Source organism: Dunckerocampus dactyliophorus, chromosome 2 (genome assembly GCF_027744805.1).
Source record: "Dunckerocampus dactyliophorus isolate RoL2022-P2 chromosome 2, RoL_Ddac_1.1, whole genome shotgun sequence".
In the NCBI taxonomy this organism is placed as follows: Eukaryota; Metazoa; Chordata; class Actinopteri; order Syngnathiformes; family Syngnathidae; genus Dunckerocampus; species Dunckerocampus dactyliophorus.
Window position 1 is genome coordinate 36,142,494 of NC_072820.1, and position 22,056 is coordinate 36,164,549.

Sequence of the window (22,056 nt, forward strand, 5' to 3'; positions counted from 1 at the left end):
GTCATCATAAAACATTGTTACACACTGAGGTTCAAGTTTAAAGAGAAATTAACCACTGTATAATAACACTAAATACAACTAAAATAAATTAAAGCTGATTATTTTTTGAAGATATCCTTTCCTTTGGTCTCAGGAGATTTGGTGATGGTTTGAACTGTGGGTTTTGTTTGACTGGGTCAAACAATTTGGGTTGAACTCCAAGTTGTTTTGATTTGGTGTGGGTTTGTGCACAACACAGCTTAGTTGTGTTGCGTTGATGGTTTTGTTTTCGTGGGACGGTCCTTGTCATTGGGAAATGGCATCCCCATTTCACGTGTAGGATGCAGCATCTCTTTGAAAGTACGACCTCACATTCAACAAATACACTCCCTGCTGTCGTCAAAGAGAGATGGGGCACCGTCCTGCTGACAGGAAAAAAAAAAAAAGTCATCTGTTCCATCTCAGGCAAATAACAATAAGCCCGGGGCTGGATTCCAATGGGCTTTCTCTTTGAAATGGGATACTGGCGCACGCATTACAAATATATCTCCTGTTTTATCTTCCGGGCCAGGCCCATGGAAAAATTATTCCAAATACCTGCCACGCTTTATCTGGAACACTGGAATAGGTTAGACCCAGCCGGGAACACGAGGATGTCTAAAATAGGGCGTCTATTACGGGAGGGAGTGGAGATGGATGGGACGGAGCGGGAAGGGACAGGGATCGGAGGGGGTATTTTAGGTGTATCGGCCCTGTGAAAAAATGGCTTGTTGCAAGGGCTGCTGAAACATCCACAATGTGGGCCTCTGTCAGCTGTCGTACTCCTTGCATGTGCAAGGGAGGAGGGTTTGTGTGTATAAAGCGTGCTCGTGTGGAGTCACACGTCCATAGCGGAGCGGGAATATAAATAAAATTTTTCCTACAGATGTTCTCGAGTTGACAAATTGGCTTGTGGCCTTTTGGATACTTCTTGACATATGGCATGATGGCCAATGCTGACTCTGACTTTTTTTTAACCTTCATCTACTGCCAAATCGTAGCGCTTTCACATCAGCTGGTTGGTCTCCAAAGTGAGCAATGATAAGCGAGCTCCTGGAGGTCCAATGCATTATCACTTCAGTTTAGACACACCGTATCACATTAATAAGCGTAACTGAAACACAAATGGCAAGATTAAGATTCACTGTGTCAAACGTGACATGACTTAATTACTATTTACATTTAATTAATCAAATTAATGACAAGGACCATTTTAGAGCAACAGCGTTTGTTTATATCACATTTGCTGCACTAGGGAGCAATACATGACGTTACAAAATACATGGGCTGCACAAAAGAGAAAGGCGATGGATCGTACTGAGAGAAGGGTGCAAGAACTAATGTGTTTATTTTGTGGTAGTTTGTTAATTGATGGTTTTGTGGGGATTTTTTTTTTCCCAACAAAACTAGGTAAAAGTGATGTTAAATGTTTAGTTATCCATTCATTTGTCATTTGGAATTATTTTTGCAACATTTTTTGCATATAAAGCATATAAAGCTATAAATATTGTCTATAAAATGTGTTTTGTGTTAACATTTTTGGGTGTCTGGAACGGATTAATTGGATTTACATGATTTTCTGTGGGAAAATTTGCTTTGGTTAGAGTTGGTTTTGGTTAGAGTCGGACCTTCTGGAACAGATTAATGACGTTAACTGAGGCACCACTGTACTATTTAGAATAGCTGTAACAGATCCTCACATTCATTTAAAGGAAAACTGCACTTTTTTTTTTTTTGCCCATCATCCACAATCCTTATCTGATAACATGTAATACTTACAGTATTTTGCCATATTTTGGTCCTTTTAAGCATTATCGGAACTTCCTTCTTGGGCGCGTTGATTTCACATAGCACCATAGAAACGAACGCCTACACCCAGCATTAACTTTTCTAAACTGAAAAATAACAACACAGCAGCAGTGGCAGCAGTTCGAAGATGTAACTTTGCCTTTTTGGTCGTGGTCTGAGGCTTGTGAGCGCGGCGCTGACACGCTGTGGGCGTGTGTGTGGTGAAGCTAGTAGCTAACCGGTGTGGTGTGGCAAGGTGTCAATACGCCAGTAACTAGTTTGATCGGTGTAACAATGTTAATGTTGCTGTAGCTTGGTTAATATGTCACATTTTATGGAAATGGGGCATTGTTCACACCTTTCGGCTTTGTAGGCGGAATAAGTGTTTCCCATTTTGTGCATTCTTAGCAGTGTCTTTTTAGCTATTTTCATATCTCTAGAACGCACAGCAAAGAGAGACATACTGTATGTGGTCCTGTCTCACATAAGGATTATGGATGATGGGCAAAATTTCCAAAAAAGGGCAGTTTTTCCCTAAGGCCAAGTAAAATGTGAAACATGAGGAGACTAGTCAAGGGTAATGCAGGGAGAAGAATAAGGAAGGAGAATAAACTGTTGAAAGTTACCACTTGGGGGTTTCATTTATCTCACTGGCGTCCTGTTTGCTGCGTGGGACCTATCACATAGTCTGAAGCCTCCTGCTGACATTTCCTTCAGCAGCTGAGTGTGTGCCAACACCACTGAGCAGACGTCCGTCTCGGAAAGTCGTCGTCAACTGCGGCGTTCCCATGGCGGACTGGAGAAAGTGCATACTCTCCATACCAGCGATGCCGAGACACAAGAGGCAGAAGATGGTAATCTACTCAAAAGCCTCAAGAGGGGATGTTGAAGAGCGGCACAGCTACCGAGCTGGTGTCGCCGCCCATGTACCGTAATACACAGAAAAGCCACAATGCACACACGGTGCCAATCTGGCAGTTGAGTGTTATTTATCACCATGCCATAGATCAGACAAACACTAGCAACACGAGCATAGCTATGTGAGCTCCTGTGCTAACATTACACTCACATTTTAACAGCAACGTCATGCTAGCCGATTCGGTGAAGAAAAACAAAATTATCAAACTTACAGCTCCCACGTTTGTTAGCTGACTAAGGGATAGTTGACAGGCTTTATTTTAAGATGTGGAGCGAAGCCTGCAGGCTCATCTAGCTAGGAGTGAATCAGGGGTAGTATCAAGTCCACATTTGGTGGTCAAAAACAGGCTGCGGAGACACATTACTGTTATAATATCATGAAAAAGGCAATATTGTTGTTGTTTCCATTTTCTGTGGCTTATAAATTGTTTTTCTATGACAGGGATTTGGGTCTACAATGTGCTGCTTTAAACTTTCTCTATCTCTCTATCACATTTTTCTTGTTCTTGCAGGGCTGATTCCACCAAGATGACACAACCCATGAGGGGGGACCAGGCCCACCAGCCAGCCCCGGCTCGCAAGTCAGCCAGCCTGTCCTCGCCAAGTGCGGCCCGCCGCCTGTACCGCAACTTGTCTGGAAAGTTCCGTGTGAGCACCAACCCCACCGCCTTAGAGGACAGCATGGTGTCAGGAAGGGGAGGAGACAAGGAGAGGCTGCGCAAAACCACCATCGTAAGTCCAACGGGGTGGAAAGAATAATAAGCACAGGCACATTGTTGTCTAAAAATAGACTTCAGGTACTAACATCACATGGTCAAGATCAGCTTCTCTTTATAAAAAGAGTAAGTGTGTAAAATTACTGATCCAAATGTGTCCTCCTGTTGCAGTTCCAGGGTAGTGAAGCTCTGTTTGAAGCAGTGGAGCACCAGGAATTAGACTTGGTGCAGCTACTTCTCTCCCAGTACAGCTTAGAGGAGCTGGATCTCAACACCCCAAACAGCGAAGGCCTCCTGCCCCTCGATATTGCCATCATGACCAACAACGTGCCCATGGCCAAGCTGCTGCTTCGTGCCGGTGCAAAAGAGAGCCCCCACTGTGAGTAAACAAACATCAACCTCTGTCAACAACTTGACATACCTTCTCAAGGGACGGTACTATATGCCGTAAACTTCGATATACCTTAAGATTTGTCAGTGCACAGCTTGTAAAGCAGTATAGATTTACTATCCACAGAAAATGACTCAACACATAACCACACACAAAGTGTTTTGCCTAGCATGGTGGTGGTAGCCTTATGGTCTGGGACCACATGAGTGCTGCCGGCACAGTGGAGCTACGGTTCAGTGAGGACATGAATTCCAACACGTGTCCTTCTGAAGCAGAGCATGATCCCCTCGCTCCCTACCTATTCAAGTTGTACACTGACTATTCTAAGTTATATCCAACTTAAGTGTTTGTAGTCTTGTCCCTTGAGTCCCCTGTGTTCTTCCTGTTTCCTTCCTTTTGTCAGCTAATCAGTGGGCTGCAGTGTGTTTATCTACGCCTTTTAGGTAGCTACTGTTGAAAAGTGGTGTTGAGGCATCAGGTACTTCGGTATCACAACAAAATAGAACTGACTTGTACTTTTTGGTGGAAATATATATACTATATATGGTAATAGTAAAAAGTTAGATGATGATTCAGAGCCTCCATGACAACATCCACCTGTAACTCACACCCAGGTGCATGACACAATCTTCTACCTTCCTCATTAGTGTCATTCATACTCTGCTGGAACATGGTGTGTGTTGTACAACACAAGACAATACATTAAATGCAATGGACTGGCGGCAATCATGACACACCGTCGTCTAAGTTAGTCATCTCCGCTCTGTTCCTCTGTGAAAGATTAAGAACTCTCCAGCGCGGCTCGTTCACATTTGCACACCCGTAGATGTGATCCGGAAGTGTCGTAAAGGTGTTATTAAATTGAAAACACTTTTTTTTTTAATTTGCAAATATTGAGTGTATATCTCAATCAGATTCAGGTCAGGACTTTGACTAGGCCACTCCAAAGTCTTCATTTTTTCTCCAGCCATTCAGAGGTGGAGTTGCTGGTGTGTTTTGGATCATTGTCCTGCTGCAGTTGGTTTCAGCTTGAGATTACGAAGAGATGGCCGGAAATTCTCCTACAGGATTTTTTTTGGTAGACAGCAGAATTCACGGTTCCATTTATCACAGCAAGTCTTCCAGGTCCTGAAGCAGCAAAACAGCCCCAGACCATCACACTACCACCACCGTATTTTACTGTTGGTGTGATGTTCTTTTTCGGAAATAGGCCGTTACTTTTACGCCAGATGTAATGGGACACAAACCTTCCAAAAAGTTCAACTTTTGTCTCGCAATTGAGATGAGTCTTAATGTTCTTTTTTTTCAGCAGTGGTTTTCGTCTTGGAACTCTACCATGCAGGCCATGTTTGCCCAGTGTCTTTCTTATGGTAGAGTCATGAACACTGACCTTAACCTAAGGCAAGTGAGGCCTACTTTGAATGTTGTTGTGGGGTCTGTTGTGACCTCTTGGATGAGTTATCACTATAATAACTTTGGTTGGCCGGCCACTCCTGGGAAGGTTCACCACTGTTCCATGTTTTCACCATTTGTAGCTCTCACTGTAGTTCGCTGGAGTCCCAAAGCTTTAGAAATGGCTTTATAAGCTTTTTCAGACTGGTAGATCTCAGTTAATCTCAGTTTTTTTCCTCCCTTAATAATTAAAATGTTTCATTTAAAAACTGCATTTTGTGTTCAGTTGTGTTGTCATTGACTAATATTTACATTTGTTAGATGAGCTGAAACATTTAAGTGTGAGAAACATGCAAAAAAATAACATACCAGGAAGGGGAGAAAAGTATATACTGTACACTTGATTGGAAAGAATCCAAGTCACTAATGTTGGCTACAAAAGCAAATAAGCAATATTTTTCATGAAAATACAGTACTGTTCTATAGCCACCATAGATGGTGTTTTAGCAGAACGTAGAACTCCTCTAAAACTGTTAACAGAATTAAAAATTACAGCACGGCACTTTGCATTCTACGTTCTGGTTGAGAAAGGTTGACACACAGTGATTCCGGGTTTGCCTCATTCCTTTGATGCTATCATGACTGAAAGTTAAATAATACATTCCTGTGTTAGCTCTTTTATCCAGATTCTCACTAAAATGTGCGTCCTTAGCCACCCTGCTACATCGGCCATGTATTTTCTGTATGTAATGCTGCTGTTAATTGTGTCATCCTACTAATATACAGTGGAACCTTGTTTTTTGTCATTAATCCATTCCATAACATCTGACGAATCCTATTGTAACAGACAGAGTCCTTTCTTGAATTCGAGTGTTGCTCACCTTCTTTATCAAAGTTCCGGCACTTGCAACTTTTTTTGCAGCTGTATTTAATTAAAAAAAAAAACTGCACTGTGCTTATTACAGGGATTAAACATTGTTGGGACCAACCCTTTTACAGGGCGAAGGTTCCCCCAAAATACTTGTATTCTAACACCTGTGAAATTAGTCTGGGGGTCTCAAGGAAAGTTGACAATTTACTTCAAACAGGAGTAAATACAAGCAATTGCAATGCCAGTGGTGGAGAGTGATTAGCTGCCAAAGTACAATCAAATTTCGATGACAAATTCTGTTTCGCTTTCTTTTATAACTTCTATCAGAGAGTTGGTACAATCGGTGTAAACTTCTCTTTTTGTAGTTGTTTGGGATTTGAGTTAAAACTGGCTCCAGTTGTGTTATGTCTTTGCCTTAGATAAGTACGTTGCCATGCTTGCCATACTGCTAAAACAGAGTGGAACATATTCCATTCCTAACTGCACACACACATAATAAAGATGATGAAATGATTCCCTGGCCAGAAGCTGTCTATAGTGTCCCAACTCAAATAGATCCGCTATCCATCCTTCACGGACGCTGAGTCACCAACGCATGGATGCTTTGTTTGAGTAATCGACGAGTTTGTTAGTCCCTCTGTTTGCCCATACGCTAACTGAGACAGTGTACGAGATTGAGATTTTTAGCAATAATTTTTGTCAGAAACTGAGGTTCCATTGTACTTCTAGAAAGGTTGTTTAAAACGAAAATACTAGTGTTGGAAATGAGACATTTGCACAGTACTGTACATGAAATACATTCTGTCCAGCTTCAAATTAACGGTGAATGTCATGACCAACTAGCATAAGGCTAGTTTTATTGGAACGTGACATGTTAAAAGAACGACTACACCTGTTAATAACTCTCGACTGACTTTAGCAAGAGACACTTGCTATGTAAATTCAGTTTGTGTGTAGTATGAGCAAAGACCTGTGATGGTTTTTATTCTCTATCTTCTCTCTTCAAAATTGATTTGGTGTGATTTTTACTCATTTTTAATGGAATTTTCTTAACGTTTGGCAGTGAAATGAATCGGATGCTCACTGACTTCATGCTTCACTTGGGGCGCGAATAGTGACAGCATGTCGCCATTAGTTTCTCATTGGACATACAGACAAACCAGATATGCAACATGCTAAACACTTCTCACTTTTGTAAAGCTGGATATATAAGTCCCAACCTTCGACAGCTATTTACAGCAATCCAAGAGTCCATGTCCAATTTAGGGCTTGGAGTCTGCCCCCTCGGTAAGTCCTAGCTTGAACCTCCGACCTTAAACCTCAACCCCCAGCTGTTGCTTCACCGTGCGCATTGCGTACAATCAAAGAGAACAACTGACCCACGCGCATTAGAGGAGAAGCCCCCGCAGCCACCGAGGAGACACTAAAGGGCCCTCGGAATCAAACAGCCAGATGGACATTTTGACACAGAGCTTTAAACTTACTGTCAACAGTGGAATCTAACGCTCAACAGTGGAATCCACTGTGAACAAACGCAGGCCACACAGACTAAACACAGACACACACCAGTCCTAAACACTTGGTGAGTGAGCAGCCGCCAAAAGCGGGACAATATGCTATTGTCTTCTCTGAACCTCTTTGCATTACCTGTTTATTATAGTCTTTTCATTGCAATAAAAGACTGCAGTCCTCTCTCGCTGTCCCTCTGGACATCAAGTGAATGTTCTAATTAGCTGTCACATCACTCACACTGTTGTAATGTCATTTTTATTTAAGTAAACATCATTGTTCACATTGTTTTAGTCAGGGAAACATTCATCCAGTAGTGCTGCACTTCATGACTTAAACAGATCAAAATGTTCCCCCGGTTTTGCAGGGAAAATACTCTTTAGCGACTCGTCTTTCCCCTAGAAGAGCAATTTTCTCTCACTTTCGAGCCCGTCTGCATGCTGTCATCTCTTGAGAAGAAAAGCCTTGTTAAATGTTTATTGGGGAATCTGGCTCAGCATTTGTGTCAACACAATGAATTTCCCCATAGTAATGTTGTTGTTGTTTCATTCATTGCGTACTTCTAAGTCAGCTTTACTGTCAAAATGTATGTGTTTTTTTTTATAGTCCACCATATTAAAAAGATATATGGGCAAAATATAAAATTGAAAGCAGATACAGGAGAAATAAAAATAAAAAGACCTATGAAAAATATCTAATTAAAAACAATTACAGAAGAAATAATATATATATATATATATATATATATATATATATATATATATATATATATACGAAAAATATCAAATTAAATATCAAATTAAAAATATTTATAGAAAAAATAAAAACAGTAATATTGAAATTACAAGTTAACATATAGACGTAATAACTTTGTTTTTCTAACCATTTAAAAATATGCTTAAATTTTTAATTTAACTTTGAAATTTTCAGATTTTTTTCCTAAGATTTAATAAAAAAAATTGTATCATTAATGCAACTCCATAATGTAAGTTTAGAGTAATAGCTTCAGAATAATCGACAATTGATTATTAATTATAATCTAGAGTCAGTTGTGGCTTAACAGAGTGCACTACTTAGCTGCTACCAGTATAGATGCAGTTCATTCAGTCTCATTTAGTCTGCAGTGTGAAGAACAACAACATAACATATGCTCCTGGCAACATTAGTCTAATAAATACAACACTAGCATGTGAACAGCAGTTCAGAACATTCGGAAGTACACTCACATCCTCGCAAAAAACATAGTCTATTAACAAAATGTAGTCAAATGCACATCCCAATAAAAGGATGATAGCATACCCTGCCATGGCAACAGGGGATTACCTAGTGGTCCAAAATGGTGGTGGACCGGGACACCTGTTGTGTTAGCACAAGCATCATGCGTTCTCTTCAGCGTTTGACCTTCAGGTGTTCAGTTAATTGGTGTTTACTGTAATGCTTCAAGTATTCGGATTGGGTATTCGGATTACACTATCTCACATCCCTCACAGTTCAGCAAGCATTTTATTACATTACTTCTCTAGGGACAAATACTGTATAAAAATGAAACTTGGATACACTTTACAGTAGTCAGTGTAAAGCTTATATAGCAGTATAGATGTACTATCCAATGAAAGTGAGTAGCAAGGTAATTGTGTCTTGTTTACAGTGAAGCATGGTGGTTGAAGTGAGGCTACATGAGTGCTACCAGCACTGGGGAGCTGCGGTTCATTGAGGGAAAACCTGAATTTGATGTTCTTTGATATTTTGTGAGCTAGTGTATGTCTATGGTATTATTTCAACATGTCACAAGAGGTTGTCTGTTTTTTGTCTCTCAGTTGTGAGTCTGGAGGGCAGAGCGGTCCATCTGGCCACCTTGGTGCAGGAGGCTGAGCAGCGGGTGGCCGAGCTTCAGACCCAAGTCGGCAGCGAGGGTCCCGGTGAGCGTGAGGGATCCAACCGGGAGAGGCAGCTTAAGGCCTGGGAATGGCGTCTGCGGCTCTTCAGACGCATGCAGACTGGCTTTGAGCACGCAAGTAAGGTTCCAGCAAGACTTTGATGGCGGCTACAAAGGATTTTGGGAACCTTTGCGGAACCTCTGAAGGAGCCGTTTTTCATTTTTCTGCTCGTTTTCTCGGCTGCTATTCTGTCTGGGCCAACTTAATGACTTCCACACTAGGATGCCTAGTGTGTGCGTGCGTGTGCGTGTGTGTGTGTGTGTGTGTGTGTGTGTGTTAATTTTTATGGGCACTTCATGACACATTTAGTGGCTGGGTAGACAGCCACGCCGCAAAAACAGACACTCACAGGCACGCACGCCCCTGCAGCCAAACCAATCCTCAAGCTTTGATGTTTTTTCAACCGATGATCTGATTTGTGCACAGGACTAAAAAAAAGAAATCGCTGCATGTCCAAATTATTTATGTTCACTCCCTCTGTGTGTCTTTACATGCTGCACCGCTGTTGTTTCCATGCAGTAGTGACAGTAAATTGTTTCAATTTCACACTAGAATGAGCCCCTCATTGTGCAACTAAGAAAATGATCTCATTAAAATGACCCGACAGAGCGCTGCATTGAAATGCATGGAAGATGTACAAGATCTCACTGTGTCCAATCTGGCACTTTTTTGCGCTTTATCGCTTTGTGTGTATCCACCTAGACCCTCCAGACACTCCCAGTGCAGTGCGCTTGTCTGTGAGCAGCAGCACCAGTCTAAGGGTGGATTTCCAGGAACCGCCATGCGTCAGCTCGGCTGTGGTTACCAAATACAAAGGTCAGGCGCTGTGCCCCATCAAGTCTTTAACATTAATCCAACGTTACCCTCTCATTTACCAAAAACCCTTTTGCAATAGTTTCGCCCTCCAGCATTGTGTTTTTGTGTGTTTGCAGTGAGTTGGAGCTCAACGCCGTCCTTCAGGTGTGTGCTTGGGGAGGTGGTGGTAGAGGACACCACTCTGCAGCAGTTCAACATCACTGGACTCACCTCTGTAAGTTTAGTTATAATAGTGGCTTTAATGTCTGTTTAGTGGTGCAAGCTCATGCTACTACCAATATAGTAGGCCTTTTAATAAGGGCATCTCATTGAAATGCTTGCAAAATCAACCACCCGGTATGGGGAGAGTATGCAGTACGCCTCCATGCAGTGCCTTAATGATCTAAGGTCGGGTTTGCCAAACGTTTTCATCTAAAATCCATAAGGACAAACACAATAGATGAGACGCATGAATCAGACGTTGTGGGCCTGCTTGACAATTAATATACCGTATTGACTCGAATATTTTAAAGACCTGTTTTTGGGAAAAAGACAAGGATATCATACTGCTTCGTTGTGTAGCAGTTGTTTGATGACTCTGTTTCACTGATCACCATTATTTTCAAATTAGCACCATAATTCATCCTCGGTTTGCTAACAGTCTTTGGGACATTTTTTTTCCAGCGAGTCATCTCTGTGTCATGGCTGCGCCTCTCCGGGCCACGTGTGTGTTTGTGAGTGACAAGAAGAAAAGCTCTGACTCACTTGGGGAGACGTTTGGCGCCACCTGTTGATTTGCATGCATAAATCTCTAAACCTGGGGTCACCAACATGGTGCCCGTGAGCACCAGGTATCCCCCCCACTACCATGTGAGGCGCCGGCAAGCCTGTTTTTTAAGTACTGTAATTTCCGGCCGGTAGAGCGCACAGGTATGTCAGCCGTACCCACTAAATTTTAAGAGAAAAAAAGATATGTACACCTGTCCATGAGCTGCAAGTTCCCGCGTATTTAGTGCACACAAAGACGTTACACGGAAAGTTTTTTAAATGTTTTCTTTAAACTTTTAACTTTTTAAATAAATGTTTTTTTTTCCCAAACAGTGCTGAGCAGTGAGTATAAAATGGCTAGTTAAACAGTAGCCTACCAGAAAAGTCATTCATTGCTGTCCGCCTGCTCCTCCTCCTCCTGGAACTAAAACCACTGAAGTCATCTTCTTCAGCATCACAATTGAACAGCCTCATAATTCCTTTGTCACACACTTTGTCAGTCTCTCTCACTCTCTTAGAGTCACTTTTGCCCTGATGCAAATTGGCCAGTCCTCTTCATCACGCAGTCGTCCAGCCTTTCAAAATCTGTTTGTGATAGTGGACGGTTGGCGGTGCGAGCAGTCCGAATAGAAGCTGTAGTAATTCTACACTTGATCAAACTTACAATGTGTCAGAGATCGCTGCATAAGACTTCAAAAGAGCTTCCACTTGACTCGTCCACGTCACTCTTTCCTGAAGCTGCACTCAAAGTATCATGGGATATTTAGTTTTTAGCCATAAATTAGCCACATCACTGTACAAGCCGCAGGGTTCAAAGCGTGAGAAAAAAGTAAAAAGTAGTGGCTTATACATAGGAAATTACGGTAGGAATGTGAGGCACCCTGGAAAGAAATGCATTCTACAATACAAAATGCAAATGTTTAATAGAAAATGTGAGTTGTAGATACCAACATTTTGTGAATTTTCTGCTAAAACAAGCATTTTCAATTAGTTTGGGTTGAAAGAAGCTATGAAAATTCACGTTACAAAAATGAGTAGCCCTCAGCCATTTTCATTTTGTAAAAGTAGCTCTCACAAGAAAAAAGGTTGTAGACCCCCAATATAATATCAGACTGCTGTGTTATAGTGGGGTCAACACGGTATCATAATTATGGTATGGCTGGTATGGTTGATTTGTTTCAGGTGTCATTGTTTCAATCCAACCCCTTCTCTCTGTGTATTGCAGTTTATTCATTTACGGCACATCTTTTACATGTTGACACTTACGATATTTAATTTGCTTACATTTTTATCATGTACATGTTGTTCTCCTCCTGTGTGTGTAAATCTTGTACAGTGTTAAGGAAAAGGAAGAAATAAAAATGTAAAAATAAAGTAAGATTACATTTCAAAAAGTGATAAAATAGGATTACATTTTTAATAATAAATATTAACTTAAGTGGTGACATGAAATGAAAAAAGGAAATCAAAAACTTTGAGGACAAATACTAAAATACTACAGTCAAAACTGTGACTGAATCAAACAGTTTATAATTAATTACATTTAATTTCTGTATACAAATTGAATAATAATTATTGGCAATAATAAATAAATTAAATGTGTTTTTTAGTATTGTTGAATGTGGCATTATCTATGTTGGTATTGTCGTTGTTGTTGACCTTCAGCTGCATCACATCCCTACGATTTGTAAGTTTTATTTTCTTGTCACAATGGTAATGGTTTAATTTTATTTGAACATACATGTACATACAAGTTACAATGCAATACATCACATAATTCAATTCACAGTTCCACATGTCCAAAAGGAGTAGGAAGAAGCAAAGCTTATTTTATCCTACCCCCATCTGTTCCACGTCTTATGCAGTACAAATTATTCACTTCCTGTATTCTGTATATGCTTTTTTAATACATAGAAGAATTATGAGGTAATAACAATATGATGATGTAATTGTTAAGATCTCTTTACAATAAATATAATAATCAGTATAATAATAAATAATAATAGAGACAAGCATAACAAAACAAGTTCAAGACTCTTCTGCCTTGTATTTTGCAAACATCAACTGTTTGGATTGTTTCTTCAAATCACTCATCTTAGTGCTTTGTTTGAGTTCCTTACACAATCCGTTCCATAATTTGATTCCACATACTGAAATGCTGTGGGTTTTAGCGTTGTTCTCGCATATAATTGTATGAAGTTTACTTTTTCCCGAAGATCATATTTCTCCTCTGTTGTAGAGAAGTATTGGATGACATTTTTGTGTAATTGGTTATTGTTAGCTTTATACGTTACTTTAGCTGTTTGACAATTTACTAAATCAGTGAATTTTAATATTTGTGATTTTAAAAATAAGGGATTTATATTTTCTCTATACGCTGCATTATGGATTATCCTCACTGATCTTTTTTGCAGGACATTTAGCTGGTGAAGATTTCTTTTATAGTTATTATCCCATATTTCCACAATAAGTTAGATATGGTAATACCAGAGAGCAGTAAAGAGTATGAAGTGATTTTTGATCAAGAACAAATTTGCTTTATTCAATTCTGAAGTATTCCCCGCCACCTTATGTTGTATATTTTTGATGTGAGATTTCCAGCTCATGTTTTCGTCTATTTTGATCCCCAGAAATGTATTTTCTTTCACCCTTTCAGTGTCCTGTCATTGTATTTGGTCGTACGTATCCTTTCTGCTATTACCAAATAGCATTATTTTAGTTTTACTTAAGTTCAAGGAGAATCTGTTTTTATCAAACCATCTTTTTTATGTGGCCACTTCATCCATGACTTTTTTTAATTAGCTCTTGTGTGCTTTCCCTAGAACAAAAGGTGATGCCATCTTGAATATTTGTCCAATTCCTTGCTGTCTAAGAAGTACTTTGGCTTCACAGTGCGAATCAAATGTCTTCAAGTGTGTAAAACTGATTTACAGACTCTCTGGCTTCATTACTTGTGTTGTTTATGATCGTTTCATGCTCTGTTGCATCTTAATTCAGAGGCCAAATTTTGCACCATTGTGAGTCTAAACAATGTCTCTTGCATAAAAATCACAAAAGCAAAGTATTGCGTTTTTTCCTGCCTTACTAGTTAGATCATCTTATTTTGTGGTAATAGCAAACATTATTGGCAAAACTAATCAGTAGTCGCTTGATACATATCTTAAATGTATTGTATCTATGGTAATATACAGTATACAAGACCATACCACATGATTCCTATCCCAGCAAAGGGTTAAACAAAAAGTACTTAATGTATATACATACAGTATATTAAAGCGTTCAGGAAGAACAAGCGACTTCTCCAGCTGCTGGTGCCAAGCTGATAATTTAGTGTCTATTATCCCATACTATTTACACACTATTTGTGTGTAATCATCTCTAGAGTTCTTTATTGTGCACATCAAACGACCCACTGGAGTCGCCGGTCTTGGCCGCTCGAGGTGAGAGACTTATGACCTGGCAGAACAACACAATTGCCTGGTTTGTAGGCGTTCCTAATGGCTCCTGACCATTGAGGAGCAACAGTTGCCAAACACATTTAAAAAGAGCAGCTTGGTAGCCTGCCACCTGATTTATGTTTGGGGTAGACTAATGGACAAATCCTGGGGGTTTGTTTGTGGGAGAGATGCTTCTTTCTCCTCTTGAGAACCCTGCTGCCTGCACCCAAAGCTCACTCCTGTCACATGACAGGGGTCAAGGCAAGGTCGGGAAAGTGTCGGCGCGTGATTGATCTGGCTGAGAAAGGGAAGACAGAGGCCTGCTGTCGGAACACTGGGCACAGACACAGACGGAACTTCTTCATAGAGGCCTCTGCCTTCCACAAACACACACTCAGTTCTGTGAGAATTTAGTAGGATTATTTTGACCAAAAAAACAATGCCCTTTTATTTGTAGATAGGTTGGTATGTTGTCAGCAACACAACAACATATGCACTGACTTTTAGGACACTTAAGAGGCGAGTCAAAGATCTACAGCAGGCTTTATCAAGATCTACTGTATGCTAAATATTGCGTTTTTGTGATGAACTATAGGATTTTGACCAGGTATCTACCATGTTTGTGGGATGCTCTGAGTATTTTTGGCTTGGTATGCATGCAAAAAACTGAAACCAATGTCACACTTTTTAGGTTAGAACAGTTTGATTATCTAAAGCAGTATGAACAATGAATGAATAATGTGGCTTGCCAAAACACTTCAAAAAGGACATATCCTAGTTTTCCACAATTTAAATTTGATTTTGTGTCTCAGAGGTCACATTTTAGTGTTTTGGAAGTGTGTTTTCCAAAAATCTAATTTAGACAGTTTAGACAGTATAAAAGTGCTTCTAGTAAGCGTTATGCCAAGGTCACAACCGCACTTGCGTTTTTTTTTATTTTTGTCGTTCCCCACATCACTGCGTTTTTTGTTTACTCGTTGAGAACGGAGCTGCGGTCACCATGAAGTAGTAAGATCACTGCGCATGCGCTCTCTCTCCTCGTCCCGCTCTGCCACCTTTTCTCTCCTCCCTGATCCAATTCTGGGTAAAATTCAGGCTGGTATTGGTGATACCAATCCGATACCTATACTTTGTGCAAACACACCTAATGTGTCTGATAAATTTTAAATAGTGTACAGTATTTCAAATCATAGCATAAAGTGTGACGTACGTAAAAATGTACATTTTGCCCAAACCTGACACCAGCAAAACATACGAAAGACACGTTGACCGTACGGACCACGCACAAAGACGTACAAAGTGCATAAGTGTGCCTTGCAAACTGAAAAAAACATAAGCGCCCGTAAAGTTTGTTTGACATGACAAAGAACCAACCTCTGCAGCTAGTGGATGGCTCGAAAATCAGCACGTCACACACGCGACCTCCGTGCATTTCTTGCGTTTTTTGCAAGATTTGTAGACCGGCCGTAGGAGCCCGTATGACCGGTTGTGACCTAGGCTTTACTGGATACACGCCGTTTTGTGTGTTTGTGTGTAGCTTTAATTAATGAGTTGTGTTTGTCCACGCTTGTCTCCGACAGAGTGCGTGTCTACAAGAAGCCACTATTGTGCACTTTATCCACTTTTTACATCATCGCTGTAACTCTGCACTCCAATGAAATAGATGCCATATATCACATACAACAACACAACATTAAGGACTGGGACAGGGAGGACACAAACACTAGCGTAGCTTTGAAGAAAAACAAAATGATCAACCTTACAGTTCCCACATCTGACAGGTAGGTGGCAGGGCTCTGGGCTTTATTTTAAGGTTTGTAGCAAAGCCTTTTGTTTTTTATCACAAAGCTGTCATTTGTGACGTGGTGGTCGCATACATGGGTCAGGCTCATCTAGAGCTTTTGCATGAGTGACACTCATATATTGCTGGAAAATAGTCTAGGTCAGTGCTTGTCAAATAGAAGTGTGTGATGAGGTGTCGGGGGGGGCTCGAGAGGCCTCATAAAATGTTTTCAGGGTTGGCAGTGTCTTTATTCATGCTTGGACGATGCTGGTGCCAGAGACTCATGCAGTGGTTTGTACAGATAAATGCAGTCATATTACAGGTTCTCTATAGTATTTCAAATCAGGTGGGGCCTGAAAAAAAGTGTGTCCCCTGTGGGGGCATGACAAAAAAATAATGAACTATTCTCAGTGATGCTTCATTTTGTGCTCTTTTTTTCTAAATTTCACAAGACCAAATGAAGACAGTGCTCTTTTGTTGATATTGCAGCCTTAATTTACCACGTTGTCCTGTCTTTCCAGGGGACCTCCTACTACGTCCAGGTGTCAGCCTACAACATGAAAGGCTGGGGGCCCGCACTCACTTCGACCCCTGCCTGCGCTGCTCCTTCCAGTAAGTCTTTATTTTACAGAAAGTTGACAACAGTTTCAAACAAGCGTGTCTCACTAAACTGACATCAGTGCAGTAGTTTTCCCAACACATTCAGCTGCCCGTGTGTCATGGCTTTCCCACACTTTCTCCTCCACTGATCTGCTATTCAAACGTCACGCCCTACGTTGCTTTGACATCACCAGCTAGGGGTGACAGCTGGACCGTGCTTGGGCCTCGCTGGTGGGACCCCTGCTGCAGACGTCAGAGAGTGTAACCGTAGCCTCTGGCTGGTGTTTGGCGCTGGCTGACAAAAGAAGCCGCTCGGGTTCAGCCAAGAAGTTTAATAGTGAAGTCATGTGCAACAACAGCTGAGGTGTGGAGGACACCACAGTGTTGTCTTTTTTTGTGTGGCACCCTTTAACACATCTGGGGGACACATGAATGTGCTTTTCAAGCAAGTGTGTCTTCTCTTCAAGAGACTGGGCTTTCCTTCTCTCTTTTTTCCCCTCAACTGTCTACCTTCCTCCCGCTCTTCGAGTTAATTTCGATGTTGCGTGTTTGTGTTTTCCATTTGGGCCTACCACTGGAAATATTTGCATGTCTGTGCTGTAGCACGCGGCGCGGGCCCCAACAGTGGGGGCCTTATACCGGGCCGTGGATGCCCATTAAAGGGCCCGCTTGTCCTGTCTGGACAGGCACCTTTTCCGGGAATAGAGCTCACCGTGTTTTAGTCCCACTCGCCCTCCGGGGGGCTCCAGGAGTGGGAGTTGGGGCTGAGGGTGGTGCGTGATGGTACGAGAGAGAGAGAGGGAGGTGGGTTTATCGCTGACACATCCTTCAGGGAGCAAGCGAAGGGATGCAAAGAGGGCAGGCAGTGCTGAAGGATCACTTTCTGTGGAGGGGGGATGCAGGCAGAAAGAGTGTCTGTGTGATTTCGAATGCAGTCCTAGATAGTGAATAGATTTTCAGTATTCTTTTAATGGAACGTACAGACTTTGCATTGATGCATTTGCTAAATGTCCCTTTACTACTTGTTTTTATTGCTTTGGGAGGCAAAGTGTGCTGTGTTATGTTCCAGCCATGGTGCTGGTGTGTGCACTGACTGTTCTATGTGCACAGTGCTCTTAATATACAACCCTATCTGTTTCAGAAGCAGCTAATATAGTGGGGGACCTAAGCCATAATTTCAGTACCCAAACCTACCTCCTCTCTTTGGAGGTTTACTTAACAATTTCACGTTTGTTACTGCTCGGTTTTAAATAAGATTGTACTATTGGGTTTTGAAGTGATCTTCTCCAAAACATACTAGTTTCCTCATGGGCCCAAGCTACATTCTATTATAGTCTGTAAAAGTCAGGGCACCCCGTGGGAAGCTACCTTCTACTCCTGAACTGCTGCGCACAAAAGGCTGGAAGTTTTCCCAAACATGCACTCCTGTGTTGCCTGTGCTGTTATTTTTCTGACAAATACACCTCGTTAATGTTATTAACACCAAATCATCTGAGCGACTAAAAATTGGGGTCTTGCAAGCACATGTGAGTAAAATCTGAGCAAGATTGGTTGAACAACATAGCTGCAATCAAGCAAAAAGTCTTCAGGCTCACAGGCGGGAAAGAGAAACTAATTGCCTATAAGTCACTGACCATTTGTCTAATAATCTTTCAAGATATCTGTGTTACACGCATGCTAGCGTGTGTTTCAAAGCATTTTTAGCACAACCAATAGGGGACGCCACAAATGCCATTTACAGTTATGTAAAAATTAGGACACGCCATGGGACTGATTTTAGTATGCATTTGTTTACATGAGCTACTTTCAACTCCTAAACCACACAAAAGGGTACAATTTTGCCAAAACATGCACCCTTACTGTGCTGACAAATACAGCACATTTTGATCATTTTAACCCTAAATCACTTAATCCCAAGTCATCTGATTGAATTGAAATTTCTCACACAGCTCAATGAGTTTTACAAATCACCCGCTGTAACTTTTGGGTGTTTTGTCAAATCACCACAAAATTAATTTCACACCTTTAGGGGACTTACAAGCATATGTGTGTAAAATTTGAGCAGGATTTGTTGAAAATACATGGACACCACCAGGCAAAATGTCTTTGGAGGCAACTAATTGCCTGTAAGTCATTGACCATTTGTCTACCAGTTATAAATCTTTGACGGTATCTGTATTACATGCATGCTAGCATGTGTTCCAAAGCATTTTTAGCACGAACAAGAGAGGAGCCACAAATGCCATTTACAGCAATGTGAAAAAATTAGCACACTCAACACAGAACACACTTCCAGGCTGTTTTTTTTTACAACATGATAAAGCAGTGTAACGTTAGCTCCACACAGAAACCTATTCGGAACAAAAAATGCTCATCCATCATGGTGGCAGCCGTGTCCTTTAGGCGATGGGAATTTTTGTGCAAATACAAAGACTTGAATGTAACACCTGATATACCTTAATAACTCAACTACAGGATCAAAGTCTGTGTACCACATGTCCTCTTCACAGCCGTGTAGATAATGGCTGTAAGCATAATGCAAAATGATGTTGAGTAATAATGTAACACTGGATTGTGGAAACTTGAGGAAGGAGATTGAAGATAGCAGTAATAGATTGTATGACAGATCCATCTGGGAAAAAGCCGAGAGAAACTGTTTGGGGAATGGGCTGGCACTTTTTAAAAGCACTTTTATGTGGCCACCACAACTTGTATGTTGGCAGGGTGAATTAGCAAGCTAGTTTAAGATTATGAATAAGGTTAAAACTCCAGACTTAAGTAGGGATGCGTACCGAAACTCAGTCCGTGGAAAAAAGTAGCTATTGCTGCTAAATGAATGCAGACTCAGCCACCTGCAACAAGTGCTTGAAGGTGATATTGTGCAAGTAACTTCTTGTAAGTAATGTAGCATCCTGACAGAGGCACACTGAGTCTGACAATGTTTTTATTCAACTTTTTTGTCAACCTTAATACGCCAACAGCAGTGTTCAGTTTCAACCACCCTTGTTTCTTCAGTTTATTGATCCATTGTAATGCCTGGTACAACTAAAGGTACCTTTGTTTGGACAAATATAATGATGATAACAAATGTAGCTCATAAGAGTTTCATTTAAGAGCTGATATCTAGCAAGTTCCATGCTTTTCTTGATAATAACCAAAATCACTTAAGTTCTTACATGAATAGCTATAGCATTGTACTGCCAAAAAATGTAACTCTTACGAGCTATTTTTGTTGTCATTGTTATATTTGTCCAAACAAAGGTACCTTTAGTTGTAGCAGGCATTAAAATGACCAAGAAACTGAAGAAACAAGGGTGGTCGAACCATTTTTGCCATGACTGAACATAGAGCTTCAGAATGCAAAAAGAAGAAATGGGAGTGCGACCCAAAAATTTGAAAATGCAATTTTTTGCAAACAGCCATTAAATTTAAATAGGCTGTTCCTCAGCTGATCAAACGTTTAAGACCATAGCTCAAAAAAACTCAAAACCCTCTTAAAATAGAAATACATTTTTTAAAAAAGGACTCAGCTGCACCATTGCTGTTAATCACCTAAAAATTGGTTTGGCCTTGCTTGATGCCAGTGCTTCCAGGTGGCTAGTGGGAATGTTGCTCCAGGTGGTGAAGATGGCTTCGCTGTCTGGATGTCAATTTTGTATATATGTCCCTTGCCATCTATCCCCAAATGTTCACAATTGGATTTAGATTAGGGGAACATGCAGGATAGGCCAAACAGTGAGGTTATTCCTCTGGAAGAATTGCATTGTGAACTGCAGTGTTGTCCTGTTAAAAACCCAGTCATTACCACACAGATGAGAGCCGTCAGTCATGAGAGATGCCCCTTGCAACATCTCCACATAGCCAGCTGTTGTTTGACAGCAGCTGGTTAAACCTAATAACTGGTTGGGCCATCCTTAGCAGCAACAACTGCAATCAAGTGTTTCAACTTGCAGTGAGTCTCTTCCAGCCCTGTGGAGGAACTTTGGCCCACTCATCTTTGCAGAATTGTTGTAATTCACCCACATTGCAAGGTTTTCGAGTACGAAACGTCTTTTTAAGGTCACGCCACAGCATCTCTATAGGATTCAGGTCAGGACTTCGACTAGGCCACTCCAATGTCTTCATTTTCAGCCATTCAGAGGTGGACTTGCTGCTGTGTTTTTGGATGATTGTCTTGTTGCAGAACCCAAGTTCATTTCAGCTTGAGGTCACAAACAGATGGCCAGACATTGTCCTTCAGGATTTTTTGGTAGACAGCAGAATTGATGGTTCCGTTTATGACAGCAAGTCTTCCAGGTCCTGAAGCAGCAAAACAGCCCCAGACCATCACACTACCACCACCATATTTTACTGTTGGTATGATGTTGTATTTTTGAAATGCGGTATTCCTTTTAACGCCAGATGTAATGGGACACAAACCTTCCAATGCATGAGGCTGTCTACACACTTGCACAGCTGGGGTATGAGACTCTCTTTCTGCGTAAAAAGCATTGAGCACCACGGTGATTGATCATAATTACAGTAGTCAAGGCCTCGTATTTTAATACAAATTTATGATTCAAATGTCACAATAAGCTTTACATATACGCCGTTATGTATGTTCTAATGAGTAAATAAAGCTGTACTTGCGTTACAAGTCGGTCATTTTTCCTCTGCGTAGAGCCGCCATGTTGAAAAAAGTTTTCAGAGCTGGGTGCGCAAAGGATCTTAGGATATGAAAGACCGATAAGGATAGTCGCAGTGAATACTTAGAGCTAATGGCAGAGGAGGACACGTTTGTCGACCACATTTTAAGGACCCTTGGAGCTTTTTTTTAATTCGGACAGCCTTACGGACCGCGATGACGTCACTTGAAGGATGCAGACCGCGAAATGAAAAGCATACATTAAATGCTTAAGGCACACCTTGCAGTCCAACCTACCTTGGTGTTTCCAGCTTCAGCGCATGACGTGTGGCTGTTTTTTTCTGACTGCATTAAACATCTGCTTGCTACTTGTTGATATTCAAGCAGAAGCTGTAGTAATCCGCATTTGATCAACTTTACTTAAAGATTTGTCAGATCGACCCACGTAGATGTTGCGACTTGTCTGCACCCTTAATCACCGAGTGGTTCTATTGATGCTGATTGCATTT

General features: G+C 41.1%; 1 protein-coding gene across 3 annotated transcripts in view; it reads left to right on the top strand.

The window, feature by feature from the left end:
• The window catches only part of LOC129170695 (ankyrin repeat and fibronectin type-III domain-containing protein 1), a 179,852-nt gene that overhangs the window by 142,300 nt on the left and 15,496 nt on the right, over positions 1-22,056 (top strand). For all 3 annotated transcript variants that reach the window (XM_054758550.1, XM_054758543.1, XM_054758533.1), the window contains 6 exons: positions 3,237-3,456; positions 3,612-3,819; positions 9,421-9,618; positions 10,243-10,356; positions 10,473-10,570; positions 16,845-16,935. In XM_054758550.1, coding sequence (XP_054614525.1) covers positions 3,237-3,456; positions 3,612-3,819; positions 9,421-9,618; positions 10,243-10,356; positions 10,473-10,570; positions 16,845-16,935 — 929 coding nt within the window. The remainder of the gene's footprint in view (positions 1-3,236; positions 3,457-3,611; positions 3,820-9,420; positions 9,619-10,242; positions 10,357-10,472; positions 10,571-16,844; positions 16,936-22,056) is intronic.